Source organism: Prunus persica, chromosome G4 (genome assembly GCF_000346465.2).
Source record: "Prunus persica cultivar Lovell chromosome G4, Prunus_persica_NCBIv2, whole genome shotgun sequence".
Classification (NCBI taxonomy): Eukaryota; Viridiplantae; Streptophyta; class Magnoliopsida; order Rosales; family Rosaceae; genus Prunus; species Prunus persica.
The window spans coordinates 6,256,361-6,271,099 of NC_034012.1; the positions used below are offsets into that span (position 1 = coordinate 6,256,361).

The window sequence follows — 14,739 nt, forward strand, 5'->3', positions numbered from 1 at the left end:
TGCAACAGAGACTGCCTTGTTGCCTCAACTTATTTGGAGAAGAGTTTCACACGTAGAACTTCTATGGGCGACGGATGGATTTCATGAAAGCAACTTACTTGGCACTGGGGGTTTTGGCTCAGTATACAAAGGTACAATTTCAGATGGGATAGATGTTGCTGTAATGGTTTTCAATTTACAGATTGAAGGGGCTTTCGAGAGTTTTGATAGTGAATGTGATGTGCTGAGCAATATTGTCACCGAAATCTTATCAAAATCATCAGTTGTTGCAGTCAACCTGATTTCAAAGCCTTGGTACTACAATACATGCCTAATGGAAGCCTTGAGAAGTGGTTGTACTCTCAAAATCAAAACTCTCCATTGAATGTCCTTTAAAGGTTGAATATAATGACAGATGCATCCGCATTGGAATACCTTCATCATGGTCATGGTCCAAATCATGTTTTCCATTGTGATGTGAAGCCAATCAATATATTACTTGATGATGATATGGTTGCACATGTTGCTGATTTTGGCATTGCAGACTCTTAGGTGAAGGAGATTCGATGACCCAATTATGAACAAGGTGACCTTATGATTTCCTTTTAATCATATATAACTAAGTTCACATATATAATATTGCAGAGTTTGGAATGGAAGGGATCATTTCAACCAAAGTAGATGTGTATAGTTTCGGTATTGTACCAATGGAGACATTCACAAGAAGGAAGCCAACTGATGAAATGTTTGTTGGGAGATTTCGACTCTAGAAAGTTTAGTTCGTATTTGAAATTAAAATACTTGAGTGCTTGAAGGCTGTAGATATTATTAACTAATTATCATAAAACTAGTGAAAATTTGATAAGAGCTTCAAAAACCAGACTTATCGAAGAAGTTAAACTGTTAATAGTAGAAAAGAAAGTTTTACAATCATCTTGTTCGCATAAATAGAATCTTAGAATCTCTTTATACAAGTGTATCTGGATTAATCATCCTCTTTTATTCCGGTCTCGGATGAATCGTCCTCAATCATTCCTGCCTGGAACACAAACAAATTACTCAGCCATAATTCCAAGTCATACAACAGAAAACTATAAACTATGCATAAATGTGCCTTTGTCTTCTATTAACATGCTAGAGCAATTCAAGCGGATATGGACTATAGATTCACAAACATGCCCAAGACTCTGAATTTTAAGCATCCCTTTGGAAACTACTTAAACAAGTTGAACAGATAAAACATGAGTTATCCAAATATTTCAACATACCGATCCCAACAATTGCTACACCATCAAAATGTTTTCCTTTCTATTATTTTTTATTTTTGAAAATATTTCTTAATACACATTCAAGTAGACAATAAACTACAATTACAAAGATCTCGAGTCTCAACCTCTCAACTATGAGCCTCAGAACCCGCATAGTTTTTGGTTTTTCGCTTCTCAATTGATACACTATTTGGTCCACAAATAAGATCTAAAGACAAAAGCAAATATCAATTATGCAGTTATAAGGTATGTAACTGGGACTTTTTTATATTGGCTAAGCATCATCAACACCAATTGTTTAAGATACATACCCCCATGAAATGAAAATCCTACGATAGTTGGCGAAAACTTGAACGATAAAAAATCAATAGGCATCAACATAATGACCGTATTCATAAATACAAGGAAGCACACAGGTGAAATGCAACGTAGTAAAGAATTACTTGTAGAGTTTTCCAAAAGTGTCCCTCAGGCGTGCAACATCAGCACCAATAATTTCAGCTACCTTCTTCCCATCTTGAAAGAATTGGAATGTTGGCTGCAGCAAAATGCACACATGAGCAAAGTATCTAATTTTTAAAAGCTTCAGACCACGAACCAAATGGAACTTGTTTTAACACTATCCAAGATGAAACATAAAGAATGCACTAAGAAGCCACAGTAGTTATTATAACCCATTCAAAGTGCATGCTAAAACGAACAGCCCACGGATGCCAATAAAAGAAGCTATAGATGACCAACATTCTAAAAACCAAAGGTCATACACATGAGCAGTTAGATCCGTAAAGCTAAATAGGGGACAATTACATTCAAACAAAAGAGAAGGAGCAAATCGTTTACCACGGAGGAAATATTCAGCTTGCCCAGAGTGTTTGCAAGGCCTTCCTATAGTTAGAATAAACAATGTCAGGTTTAACAATAAAAACAATTGACAAGATACTAGGTTTCATTATCTTGCATAATTGACAACAATTGAGTTCTTTTGACCTTAAGATGGGATTCAAACAGGCTACAAAAGAACTAACTGGTTCCCAGCAAAATTATCTCAGTTAGCAGAAAACTAAATTCTAATGCGAACCTCGTCAATGTCAATCTTATATGTTGTCACATGTGGGTATTGCTCACTCAACTCTCCAATGACTGGAGATATGAACCTGCCTGCACAAGAAGAGCAATACCAAAGTACCAAACATAAGTTAAAAATGCATTAACAAGGTACTGTTTGCTGTAAATGACTTCATTAATGAAAGCAAAAGTCTTCAGAAACTTACAAGGCCCGCACCAGACTGCAGTGAAGTAGAAGAGTCCTGGCAAAGCTTTATCTATCTCATTGAAATTCAATAACTAAGTAAAAATTTATGAAAATGATGAGTTTTCTTAAAACTAAGCAACTACAGAGAAAACCCAAGTAAATATACCTTGAACTATGTTAACTGCGCTATCATATTCATTCTCTGACCTAATGGGGACAATTTTTGAGGGCCCTGAAATTCAATAATCAACTCAAGTTAATGAGCTATTACAAAACCCAAAAAATGAAAACTTTGTGAAAAGAAAACAATGGAAACACCAAAAACAAAAAAAATAAACAGAAATAGGAGTGCCTGAGGGTGAGGAGAGGGGTCGGTGTTGCAGAAAATGAGGGTTCGAGAAGTGATGAACGGACTTGGAGAAGGGTTTGGAATTGGAAGGGGTTGTGTGTGAAGAAGATGGGGTGGTCGAGATTGAAGCTAGAGTTTGGAAAGAATTAGAAGGAAGCTTGTGGTGATGATTGAGAAGAGCTGCGCAGAGCTTGCTGCGATTGCCAAGCAATTGTCGCGCTAGAACCCCAGAATTCCTCGCCATTTTTGTGTCTCGCTTCGTTACTTTGCGTGGGGGTTTAAGACAGAATCAAAACTGGTCTTCAAAGAGCACAAAAGATCAATAAGAGGTAGATGGGCTATGAGCCATCACAATTGGAGGCCCACAGCTAACAATGATTATTGTTCTGCGGACGATTGGGCTGGGATCTCCAGACCCAGGCAGGCTTGCTTTTGGGTCCATGGTCCAGATATATTTTGAGTCGAAATCTAAATCTTGAAACTTAATCGAAACTTGGACAATTATATATTCTAAATAATCAACCATGTCAATAAATGAGAATAAAGTTAAATAAAATTTGAGCAAAAAAGTAAGATTTCCTCTACACTTTCATTTTTCAAGAAATACCGGACATTATGTAGGGAGATTTTCTCGACACTGCATCTTTAAAAACTTGCACACTTTTTGTGTAAGTGCAATAGCTTTTTTTTTTTTTTTTGAAAAAAATAAAATTGTTGTAACCAAATTCAGCAACCACACTTGCATTCACAATGTGATATATGCCTAGTGAAGAAGTTAAGAAATAAGAGGACCAAATGAAATGTAAAATATTTCCCTTCCATGTTTAGTAAATCATAAATGAATTTTGAGTTAGTGTTGGGTCAATATCAATCCATCCATAACACAAGAAGCATTATCTAAACATATATAGTTATAGTATCTTATAGAATTCTTTAAAAATTGTGGCAAACCCTAACTTAGATTTGTTAATGGACCAATTAGTCTAAATCACAAGTCACAAGTTCATAACTAATTTTGGTCGTAGACGTTGCACCAACTTCTTGCTCTAGATCACCTGCCATTCACCAAGAACACCATACTTCAAATTAAAATTAAAACCCTTTTGATTGGGACATCCCATGGAGGGAGGGAGATGGCATAGACTTAAAGCAATTGGGTTGGGTTGGGTTGGGGTGGGGTGGATGGATTTTGATGGATTTAGTAGTTTATAAAGACTAGGTAGGAGATCACCTAATTATACTGGCTGAAATTACTATAATACCCTTGTCCATGGAGTACATGTGTTTGTTGGTATTCCAAACTTGCCACGTTGGATGGGCATGGGAGACTGAGGTGCCACCTCAGCCAGATTTGCCATTGGTTGACGTGGGTCGACAAGGATATGCGCTTTGGTGGAAGGATGAGGAGACCCATTGTTGTTTGCATTTGCATGAGCCATGAGCCATGAGCTGTCTTATCCTAGTGGTTAATTTCGTGCCTTAGTGGAATCTTGCTCACACTTTTGTTTCTCCATTCTGGTAAGTGGAAGCATGTCATCTTTCCAACAAACACTTTATCCCTCACAAAATGCTTTGAATGGCATGTCCTCCAAAATAAAACACTTACATTAGACGTGAGATGCGACGTAAGTTAGGTCAATTAGCTAGATCAATATATTTAGTCTTTTTTATTATAGTTCGAATCTTTCTCCTCGTACATTAGAAGTTCAGAATATTTGATTGTCGAAAAACCTAAAAATAAATAATTCACATAAGGACTTGGTATAATATACACCCCATCCTACATTTGTCGTGATAATTATGATTTTTGTTGTTGTTGGGGTTTTCACAACAATATAAAGAAAATTTCTCATCGGCAATTATGGCTTTTTTTTTTTGGGTCTGACATCAGCAATTAGGTGCGATGAGAAAGTCATCTGCGTAAGCACTAGCGTACCGTGGACATCAAGACTGGTCAAAGCATCAGACGGCTGCCGTAGCCGGTGCAAGGTACGCAAAACAAACGCCTCGCTCTTTCGTTATACGCAACACAGCCTCCCAAGAAATTCAGTCGTAGACTTGTAGTTCCAAAACTACCCTTCTACTAGTCCAACACTTCTTTTTCTTTTCCCTTTTGAAATTGAGAGGTCAGGCGAGCTTTACATTGGGACCAACTGGGCATTAAATTACACGTTTCTGATAACTCTTGACAAGGAAAACACGTTTTGTTTTTTATGACAAAATCAATTTTCATTTCCACATTTCTCACTCATTCTCAAGGAAAAAAAAAATCATATAAAAGAAGAAGAAGAAGAATAATAATTGATCTAAAAAAACAAAAACAAAATGAGATAAAAAAGCACATGGCACATGGCCAGCTGACCAAACTAATATTGTGGTACCCGATATTCTATTTTAATATATGAGTTTGATTTTCTTTTCTTAGTGATTTTTATTATTTTATTTTTAAGGTAAGAATGGCGATGGTATATTATTGAAATAGAATGAGTAATTAGTATAAAAATCAAACTATATTGTCGGGGATTAGTGATTCTATTTAAACCTTAAGAGATCTGTAAATCCCTATATTTAGCCTCGTGTGGAAAGATATTCAAAGCCAAACTTACTCAAAAAACTATTTGGTCCCCCACGACATTTTGATGTTGAAACTTGAAAGCAAGATATATGGCCAAATTAGAAATAGAAAGTTTGACAATGTGAGCTTTTAATTTAATATCTTATGTAAATATGCACACTTTAGAGGACAAAAATGATTTAACACATCTAATCTACCTTCAAATTGATAATGCACACAAATTAGTTCAAACACATTGTTTCATTGAAACAAATCAAATTTATAATATTCTTATTAGATTTATATAACACTTTTAGGAGTGCACGATGACTTTTGTAGAGTGCCAATAATAGGTCTCAAACAAAATTACGTTAGACTACCTAATCACCTGAGTTTATATGGAGCATAATTTTGTTATTAATGTAGCTTATTTGGGGGCATACTTGTCATGATCCAATGTGTTTGGAATTATGACTTCCCATCTGCTTATGCTTATGCTCTTGCTCTTGGGTTTGATAGTTTAGGCGTAGGGTGCACAGGATATATCCAAGTATTATAGGAAAGATAGATTGGATTGCAAAATAATATAAAATTGTCGTGAAAGTAATGAAAGTAAACTTTTTTTTTTCTTGAGAAGTTTAATATTTTTATCCATAAGTTAAATGATTACTGTTCTTTTTGGCTGATAAAGGTTGAATAATTACTAATAAAAGGGTTGAGAAAGCATAATTCATTATCACTAAAAAGGATATTTCATTATTAGCAAACAAAAGATATATAATGTTTGACTATTAAAAAACCAGAAGATATACAATCATGAAATTCCTTCAACTATATAATGTTTTGACTATCAATTTCAACCTTTAAGATACATACACAAGTAATATTAAAAGAAGGGAATTTAAACATAAGATCTCGGATGCAAGAATAATTACTCTTAATTACTTAATTTATAAATAATTTGTATTTAATATATTATCTTATCATATTAATAATTCATAATCTGATAACATAACAATGGTCTAACAACAACACAAGGTTACATGCACAACACATGCACGTAATCAACATTTAGCACCGAATTTAGGAGAGAATTTAGTTGCAATGGTCGTATAAATTGTCACGCGAACAGAAAGATAGAAACGACGGTTCTATAAAACCAGACGGAAAACTTTTTCTATGGGCTTCCGACACGTTTTCTAGTTTTTAGACTGCTTCATTGGTCTCCACCATTGCAATTTACACACGCCAAATTGCCGCGAAGCCATCTCCTTCGTGCTCGTGCAGTACAAAACCACCAAGGAGAAGTACAACTCCAGTAGGTCCAGTACCTAGCCCCATTAGTCATTACCAAAAATCTCCGTGGGCAAAATTGTAAAAACGCGACCCTTCTATCCCACCGGCTCCCAAAACTCTAGTTAAAAAATTGCTGTCTCACCATCTCCCTCGGAAAAGTCTCCTCCTCCCTTCTCTATCTACAAAAGCTCTCGTTTTCTCTCTCTAGAGAGGAAAGCAATTCGCTCCATTTTTGTATAAATTACTCTGCTTTTTTATCGGCTCGGTACCTTCCAATGGCGCCGAGTCCCAGGGGCCTCCAGCTGACACAAGTCTCCCCCCGAGCACGGAAGCTGCCGGAGATGGTTGCCGGCGGCGACTTCGGCGATTTGGAGGACGTGAGGCTCTTGGATTCTTATGATAATTCAGAGGGAGTTGAACAGGGAACGCAGAGGGTTCAAGTCAGAGTCTCTGGCATGACCTGTGCTGCTTGCTCTAATTCTGTTGAAGGTGCTCTCAAAAGCGTCAATGGGGTTCTCACGGCCTCCGTGGCCCTGCTTCAGAACAGGGCCGATGTTGTTTTTGATCCGAGATTGGTCAAGGTTGGTCAATTTTAGCTTTTGGGGTTTTGGTTGAGTTTGTTTATGTGGTGGGGTTGTGGTTTTGGTTTTTGATGTTTATCCCTGAATTGGACAATAAGTTTATGTTGGTTTTTGAAAATTTTGAGCTTTGTTAGTTGTTTCGGGTGTTTTGAAGTATGGTCTAGTCCTAGTTGCTTTTACTTTTAGTTGCTTTTATTTTTTGGGCGAACGAACTTAGGATTATTATGGCAAGCAATTTGGTTTCTGTTGTATTTGAGTGTTCATTTTAAGGTGGATTGGATCATGGGTCAGTGTTTGAGCTTTCATTAGTTTTGGTGTTTTAAAACTGCAAGTTACAAATAGTTGCTAAGTATTACTATGGCATACGTTTAATCCTAGGATCGTGTTTTGGTTGATCATGTTTGTTTTTAATTTATACTGTATATTGACCGCATTATGACAAGGATTAATCATTTGGTAATTCAGGTTTTGTGTGGTTTTATAAATTTGACAGTTTAATCATGTCTAAATTCTGCATTACAGTTTTGCTTTATATACTTGGAGAGCTGCAATCATGATAGGAATTAGGCTAAAGTGACAGATTAGTCCTCCCCACCTCTCTTTAATGATGGGGTAGTTGATTTGGATCTCTCTCTCTCTCTCTCTCTCTAATTTTCTTTTGGTTCGACCCAAAATGATACATCTGAGCATGTGCATTATGACCATAAATTGAGATAATCTAGGTGGTATTTTTTTTTCTTCCTCTTAGGCTACTTGGATCTAACATATTCCCAATTTGGGAAGCAGCCATACACAACTGGATCAGATAGCTTGAAGTAGGTGTGGGTAGTAATAGTTTTAGAAAATAAGAATAATGTAAGGGTGTTATTAATCCAGATAATGTAAGAAACCTGCATTTCAAACCGCTAGTATTGAAAGTAGTGAAGCTGCTGTATCATGCCATCAGTACTGTATAATGTGCGAACTTTCTCTTGGAAAATCTTCTTGATCTTATGTAACTTTTACTTAAATAATTCAGGTGCCTTTCATATTTCTACTTTTACTAATACATGCTTTGGCATGAATATTGGGTGTCTGGGGCACCAAAGGACAGATTTTGGCTTTTCTGATTTGATGAAAACACTTCTCTGCTCTAAGAAGTTGGAAATTATCCTTTGCTTGACATTTTCCTGCATGGTATCTGTACTTTTTGTTTGAATTGGTTATTTTCGACCATGTTCTCATCCATGAACTACACAGAAAAGGTCAAACTGCAGTTCTAAGGTTTCTGTTGCTTTGCCTGGAAATTTCTTGAGTAAAGTTATGTTCAACTTTCTTAATCCTTCATCTTCCTTCTGTGTTCTTCAATTGATTGCTTGAGGGTATAACCTTGAATGTAGAGTGGTAACATTGAGAAATAGGGTGCTTTTGTAGTTTCTGAGATAATTTTAGCTCTGTTAATTCAGGATGAAGACATCAAGAATGCAATTGAAGATGCCGGGTTTGAGGCAGAGGTTATACCTGAGCAGAGTACAAATGGAATAAAGCAACATGGAACTCTGTTGGGTCAGTTCTCAATAGGTGGTATGACATGTGCAGCCTGTGTGAACTCTGTGGAAGGTATTCTGAAAGGACTTCCTGGGGTCAAAAGAGCCGTAGTAGCCTTGGCTACTTCATTAGGGGAAGTGGAGTATGATCCTACTGTAATTAGCAAAGATGATATAGTCAATGCCATTGAAGATGCTGGTTTTGAAGCATCACTTGTACAGAGTAGTCAGCAGGATAAAATAATACTGGGAGTTGCTGGTGTATTCAGTGAGACAGATGCCCAGACTTTAGAATCCATAATTAGCAACTTGAAAGGGGTGAGACATTTTCGTTTCGACAGGATTTCAAGAGAACTCGAAATCCTATTTGATCCTGAAGTTGTCACTTCTAGATCCGTGGTTGATGGAATTGAGGGGGCAAGCAATGAGAAATTTAAACTACAAGTGGCCAACCCTTATATAAGAATGACTTCTAAAGATGTCGAAGAAGCCGCAAATATGTTTCGGCTTTTCATTTCCAGTCTGTTTCTCAGTGTGAGTACTTTTTCTTCTCAGCGTGAGTACTTTTTCTTCTCAGCATGCACATGGTTTTTTTCCATTAAAAACAAAAAATAATAATAAAGCACATGGATATGCAATATGTCATACCCTTAACCTTGGTTCTTGTTGTTTCTCTTCCCTTCATTTTTCTTTCTTATCTTTATTTCATATTTCGTGATAGCAGTACAAGATTGAACAAACATGATAATTGAACAGACAATTCCTGTTATAAGAGACAATGCAGCAATGCCCATAATGAGTTTATTAATTATAAAGTTCAAATTTTCAATAAAATACATATTGTTTCGTTTATAATTCGTTCAGAATGCATCTAGACACCCATAATTTGGAGCTTTTTAACAACCGAGTCGTAATATTTTCATATATATATATATATATATATTTTTTTTTTTCTCATGATTGTGTTTGTATATGTTACTTTTGAAATTTATTACTGACATCAGTGAATTGTCTCCAGATTCCTGTCTTTTTCATTCGAGTTGTTTGTCCTCACATTCCACTTCTGTATTCATTATTGCTCTGGAGATGCGGGCCCTTTGAAATGGGTGATTGGTTGAAGTGGGCATTGGTGAGTGTTGTTCAATTTGTTGTCGGGAAGCGCTTCTACATTGCAGCTGCCAGAGCTCTACGAAATGGTTCGACTAATATGGATGTTTTGGTTGCATTGGGTACTTCAGCCTCTTATTTCTATTCCGTATGTGCACTTCTATACGGTGCAGTTACTGGGTTCTGGTCTCCAACATACTTTGAAACAAGTGCCATGCTAATAACATTTGTACTGTTGGGTAAGTATCTGGAGTGTCTTGCAAAAGGAAAAACATCAGATGCCATCAAAAAGTTGATAGAACTTGCTCCAGCTACGGCATTGTTGCTTGTCAAAGATAAAGGTACTTTGTTCCGTTCTGTTAATTTTTTTCGTTTTTCTAAACCTTGTGAATCAAGATTTCCTTTTTGCATATTTTAATATTTTAATATCTTATATAGTAATCTTTTTTCTTTGTCCAAAATTAAAGTTGATGGTGGAATTGAAATATAAACTTTAGATAACTGGCTGATCTTGGTTATATTGTTTTATTAGATGGGAGATGTATTGGAGAAAGGGAAATTGACGCCTTGCTAATTCAGCCTGGAGATGTGTTAAAAGTTCTTCCTGGTACAAAAGTTCCTGCTGATGGTATGGTTTTGTGGGGTTCAAGTTATGTCAATGAGAGTATGGTGACTGGTGAAGCTATACCTGTTTCAAAGGAAGTCAATTCATTAGTTATCGGAGGAACGATAAATTTGCATGGTGCTCTTAATGTACAAGTTACAAAAGTTGGATCTGATACAGTTTTAAATCAGATAATAAATTTGGTCGAGACTGCTCAGATGTCCAAAGCACCTATTCAGAAATTTGCCGATTTTGTAAGTGCCAGAAATGTAGTTTTTCAATAAGTTTGTCTCTGTTCTGTTTCTATGCTATATATGAATATCATGAGTTCTGAGCATTATTCAACTCAGCAGACAGTATTATAGTATCTTAACCCTAAACCCGAAAATGTTGTCACTGCTTTCGTTCCTCAAATTTCGTAATTGTCTACCTAACTTATTGCTTTTGTTGTGGCATACTAGAATTCAAGTTATATTTTAATGGGTCTAATGAGTACACAATTTAAAACTTTTTCTTTCTGTAAGAACCTTTAGAAGTATATATGGGCTTTATATTGGAATAAGAAAAACTTGATTTTGTATCTAGTTTAGGCTGCCTATATTTGCTTGTTTATAATTGTTGGTTGCACTTAGTGGTATTTTATATCTGGGTTTTTGTTTGACTGTATTTAAGCAGATAATTTTAACTGGATAACAGGTTGTTTGGTGCATGCTGTTATGTTAACAAACTTGACTCAGAAGAAAGGAATACTGATCATCAATAAGTCAGTAGCTGTGTTTCTGTGAACATTGTCAAGCTCTCTTGTTATCCTTTGCCCTTCAGTTATGCTTATGTTATGGCAAACAACTCCAGCTTAAAGATGCTCTTAAAATTGGTAGATAAAAAGACAAATAGTATATTTTAACTTCAACTACTTAAAAAAGTTTTATACGGTCAGCTTCATGCTGTTGAGGTTAAAAATTCTGAAGGAAGAGCTAGGCAATTTCAGTGACGTTGACAAATTTCGAAGTCCCCCTATATATTTAGCCCCTCCTTATTTCCCCTCAAGCTAATTCAGTAGCAGTTCCTAAATTTATGAACTGCTAACTTCTGTAAAATTTAAAATTAAGTTCATCGAATATCTTACATTTCTTCATGACTGCAGGTTGCTAGCATTTTTGTCCCTACTGTAGTTGCAATGGCATTGTTGACATTATTGGGTTGGTAAGTTCATAGTATTTATTATCATTTTTTCTCATAATTATTGAATTTGTAAGTTGCTAGAATGCTTATGCTTGCTGTTGATTGCGTTATCTTTCATTGATTTGCTGTAGGTACATTGCTGGAGCCTTTGGAGCTTACCCAGAAAAGTGGCTCCCTGAAAATGGAAATCACTTTGTTTTTGCCCTTATGTTTTCCATATCAGTTGTGGTAATTGCATGTCCTTGTGCGCTGGGCTTGGCAACACCAACTGCTGTCATGGTTGCGACAGGGGTTGGGGCTAATAATGGTGTGCTGATAAAAGGAGGAGATGCTTTGGAAAGAGCTCAGAAGGTAAAGTATGTAATATTTGACAAAACGGGTACCCTAACCCAAGGAAAAGCTACAGTTACTACTGTAAAAGTTTTCACAGGAATGGATCGTGGAGAGTTTCTTAAATTGGTAGCTTCTGCAGAGGTAATTCTACTTACCGACTGGCTTCCACATTTTTCTTCCAGTCTTGTTTCTATGTTGCCTTGTCCTTGGATTTGAACTTTGGTGCTGAAAAAATGACATCTGTTTTTGTATTCCATTAATTTTTTGTTATGCTTGATTAATTATTAAGCTACAGAAACATTTGCATGTCTGCTACATAATTTTAAAATTTCCATGCTGCCCTTTGCATTTTCTCAGGCTAGCAGTGAACACCCACTGGCAAAAGCAATAGTACAATATGCACGCCATTTTCACTTCTTTGATGATCCCTCTGTAACTAACGATGCACCGAACAATAACAAAGAGACTACAATCTCTGGATGGCTTTTTGACGTCTCAGAGTTCTCTGCTTTGCCAGGAAGAGGTATCCAGTGCTTTATAGATGGAAAACTTATTCTGGTGAGTTCCAAATTTCCATATGGCTTCCATCCTGATATGCTTCACCTGTCTAAGTTTGCTTATTGGAGGTATTGTATCCTCAACAGGTTGGCAATAGGAAGTTGATGACTGAAAGTGGAATCGAGATTCCTACGCATGTAGAGAACTTTGTAGTAGAGCTGGAGGAAAGTGCAAAAACAGGCATACTTGTTGCATATGAAGGCAATTTAATTGGTGTGTTGGGGGTTGCGGACCCACTGAAAAGAGAAGCTGCCATAGTAATAGAGGGACTCTGTAAGATGGGTGTCATACCAATCATGGTTACCGGGGATAATTGGAGGACAGCACAGGCTGTTGCTAAGGAGGTTCGTATATTTCTGTTTATGAATTAGTCAACCTCAATGCTGGTAATCTTGACAGAGAAATGACATGCAACATTGACTTTCATTTTGAGTTAGTTTTTTATTCATTTGGTTTTGGCCTGAATAACATTTGACCTATATAAAATTTGGGGTCTTCATATAAATTGAAAATTGGAGAATACATTTTGACAGCATGTATGAATATCTTTTAATTTTTTTTTTAATAATGATTTGGTAACTTCAAGTCGTATATATGGTTTCTGGTCTCTTCTGCTACCTTTAGTGGCACCTTATGGTTCATCCACATATGATAATAGTATAATACGTTTTAGTTGCATACAAAATTGACATTCATTTGAAAAAATATTTTGCTGCGCAGGTTGGCATTCCAGATGTGAGGGCAGAGGTAATGCCCGCTGGAAAAGCTGATGTCATCCGATCATTCCAAAAGGATGGAAGTACAGTTGCAATGGTTGGTGATGGAATCAATGACTCTCCTGCTCTAGCTGCTGCTGATATTGGCATGGCAATTGGGGCGGGGACGGATATTGCAATTGAAGCAGCCGACTACGTGTTGATGAGAAATAACCTGGAAGATGTAATCACAGCCATTGATCTTTCAAGAAAGACCTTTTCTCGGATTCGATTGAATTATGTGTTTGCCATGGCGTACAATGTGATCGCAATACCTATTGCCGCAGGGGTTTTCTTTCCATCACTGGGGATATTGTTGCCGCCATGGGCAGCTGGGGCATGCATGGCTATGTCATCTGTTAGTGTTGTATGCTCTTCTTTGCTCCTTAGGAGATACAGAAAGCCCAGACTTACGGCCATACTGGAAATAGTTGTAGAGTAGAAAGAGAAAAAAGAAAAGGAAAATTCTAGTTTTCATCTGTGTAGGAAGGAAACTAAAGTAGGATAAGAGTTCGAATGGAACCTTATCCCAATTTTGTTAATTCTGTTTTCTCCTTGTTTTGCATTTTTTCCTGTCTTTGATGAGGTGAAATTTATCTCCTCATTCCTTGTAAATGTCACTTGTATAATAAATTTTCTCGTCCTTTCGTTTCTCTTTGTTTTGACTTTTATATTAAACGAAAAAGGATTAAATGGGATTGAGAATCATATTATGCACAAGGGAGAACTGGCTTCAGAAATTATTGGTTACACCATGACCTTGTTGGCAACAGATATATAGCTGAGAGAGAGAAAGGAAGCCAGAACACTGAAAAAATTGCACATGTTGGCTCAATTATTTGATGCATACAGGAGCTCAAATTTCCAAAGTTCTATTGTCTTTATGTCAGTTGGTAGGTATTTATATATCCTTTTTCCATTGATCACCAAGGAAAGTGGCAGGAATGTTTGAACTTTGACCCCCAAGATGGTTAAGGGTTTACACTTTGCACAGAAACTTTGGTTTTTAAGGCTTTAAAAGGGAGAAGGGGGGAGGTGGGGGAGAGAGGAGAGGAGGGAAGAGGGGAGCGGTGGGTGTGGTTGTTTATGTAGTCGGAGCAGAAATGCTTTTGCAAACATTCAGATCAGTCTTAGCTAAGAAAAAAAGCAGAAATGCTTTTGCAAACATTCAAATCAGTCTTAGCTGCTTCTTCTAGCAGGTTAATCTACAAAATTGCCAGCTCAGTGGTGACGCAAAGACCTGGTCAAAACCAAGAAAAAAAAAGATGTGGCTGGTCAAAAGATATCCTTGATCAGCAACGTATGGCTTTGAAAGTATACATAAAGATTATAATTATTTTCTTTAGGTTAATTATTGCTTGAATTCAAATTGTCCATCTTTGAGACTTTGACCCA

At 36.6% G+C, this 14,739-nt stretch overlaps 2 protein-coding genes across 2 annotated transcripts; one reads left to right on the plus strand and one right to left on the minus strand.

The window, feature by feature from the left end:
- LOC18780197 (thioredoxin O2, mitochondrial) lies at positions 806 to 3,203 on the minus strand. The gene is made up of 7 exons (XM_007212041.2): positions 2,852 to 3,203; positions 2,666 to 2,731; positions 2,519 to 2,569; positions 2,326 to 2,405; positions 2,088 to 2,132; positions 1,691 to 1,785; positions 806 to 1,018 (listed from the first exon to the last, which is right to left on the minus strand). Exons 1-7 carry the CDS (start codon positions 3,090 to 3,092, stop codon positions 1,009 to 1,011), a joined length of 588 nt encoding a protein of 195 aa, XP_007212103.1. The 5' UTR covers positions 3,093 to 3,203; the 3' UTR covers positions 806 to 1,008.
- LOC18778867 (copper-transporting ATPase RAN1) lies at positions 6,781 to 13,999 on the plus strand. The gene is made up of 9 exons (XM_007213639.2): positions 6,781 to 7,279; positions 8,725 to 9,339; positions 9,824 to 10,253; positions 10,445 to 10,770; positions 11,661 to 11,719; positions 11,830 to 12,172; positions 12,389 to 12,589; positions 12,676 to 12,933; positions 13,310 to 13,999. Exons 1-9 carry the CDS (start codon positions 6,974 to 6,976, stop codon positions 13,784 to 13,786), a joined length of 3,015 nt encoding a protein of 1,004 aa, XP_007213701.1. The 5' UTR covers positions 6,781 to 6,973; the 3' UTR covers positions 13,787 to 13,999.

Bases quoted from the DNA above. Each gene is read 5' to 3' on its own strand.
- LOC18780197 (XM_007212041.2), bottom strand. From the start codon at position 3,092: ATGGCGAGGAATTCTGGGGTTCTAGCGCGACAATTGCTTGGCAATCGC. The intron at 2,570-2,665 runs GTATATTTACTT...TCAATGAGATAG, and splicing joins CGCAGTTAACATAGTTCAAG to ATAAAGCTTTGCCAGGACTC. The intron at 2,406-2,518 runs GTAAGTTTCTGA...CTTCTTGTGCAG, and splicing joins TGCAGTCTGGTGCGGGCCTT to GCAGGTTCATATCTCCAGTC.
- LOC18778867 (XM_007213639.2), top strand. From the start codon at position 6,974: ATGGCGCCGAGTCCCAGGGGCCTCCAGCTGACACAAGTCTCCCCCCGA. The intron at 12,173-12,388 runs GTAATTCTACTT...GCATTTTCTCAG, and splicing joins AATTGGTAGCTTCTGCAGAG to GCTAGCAGTGAACACCCACT. The intron at 12,590-12,675 runs GTGAGTTCCAAA...TATCCTCAACAG, and splicing joins TAGATGGAAAACTTATTCTG to GTTGGCAATAGGAAGTTGAT.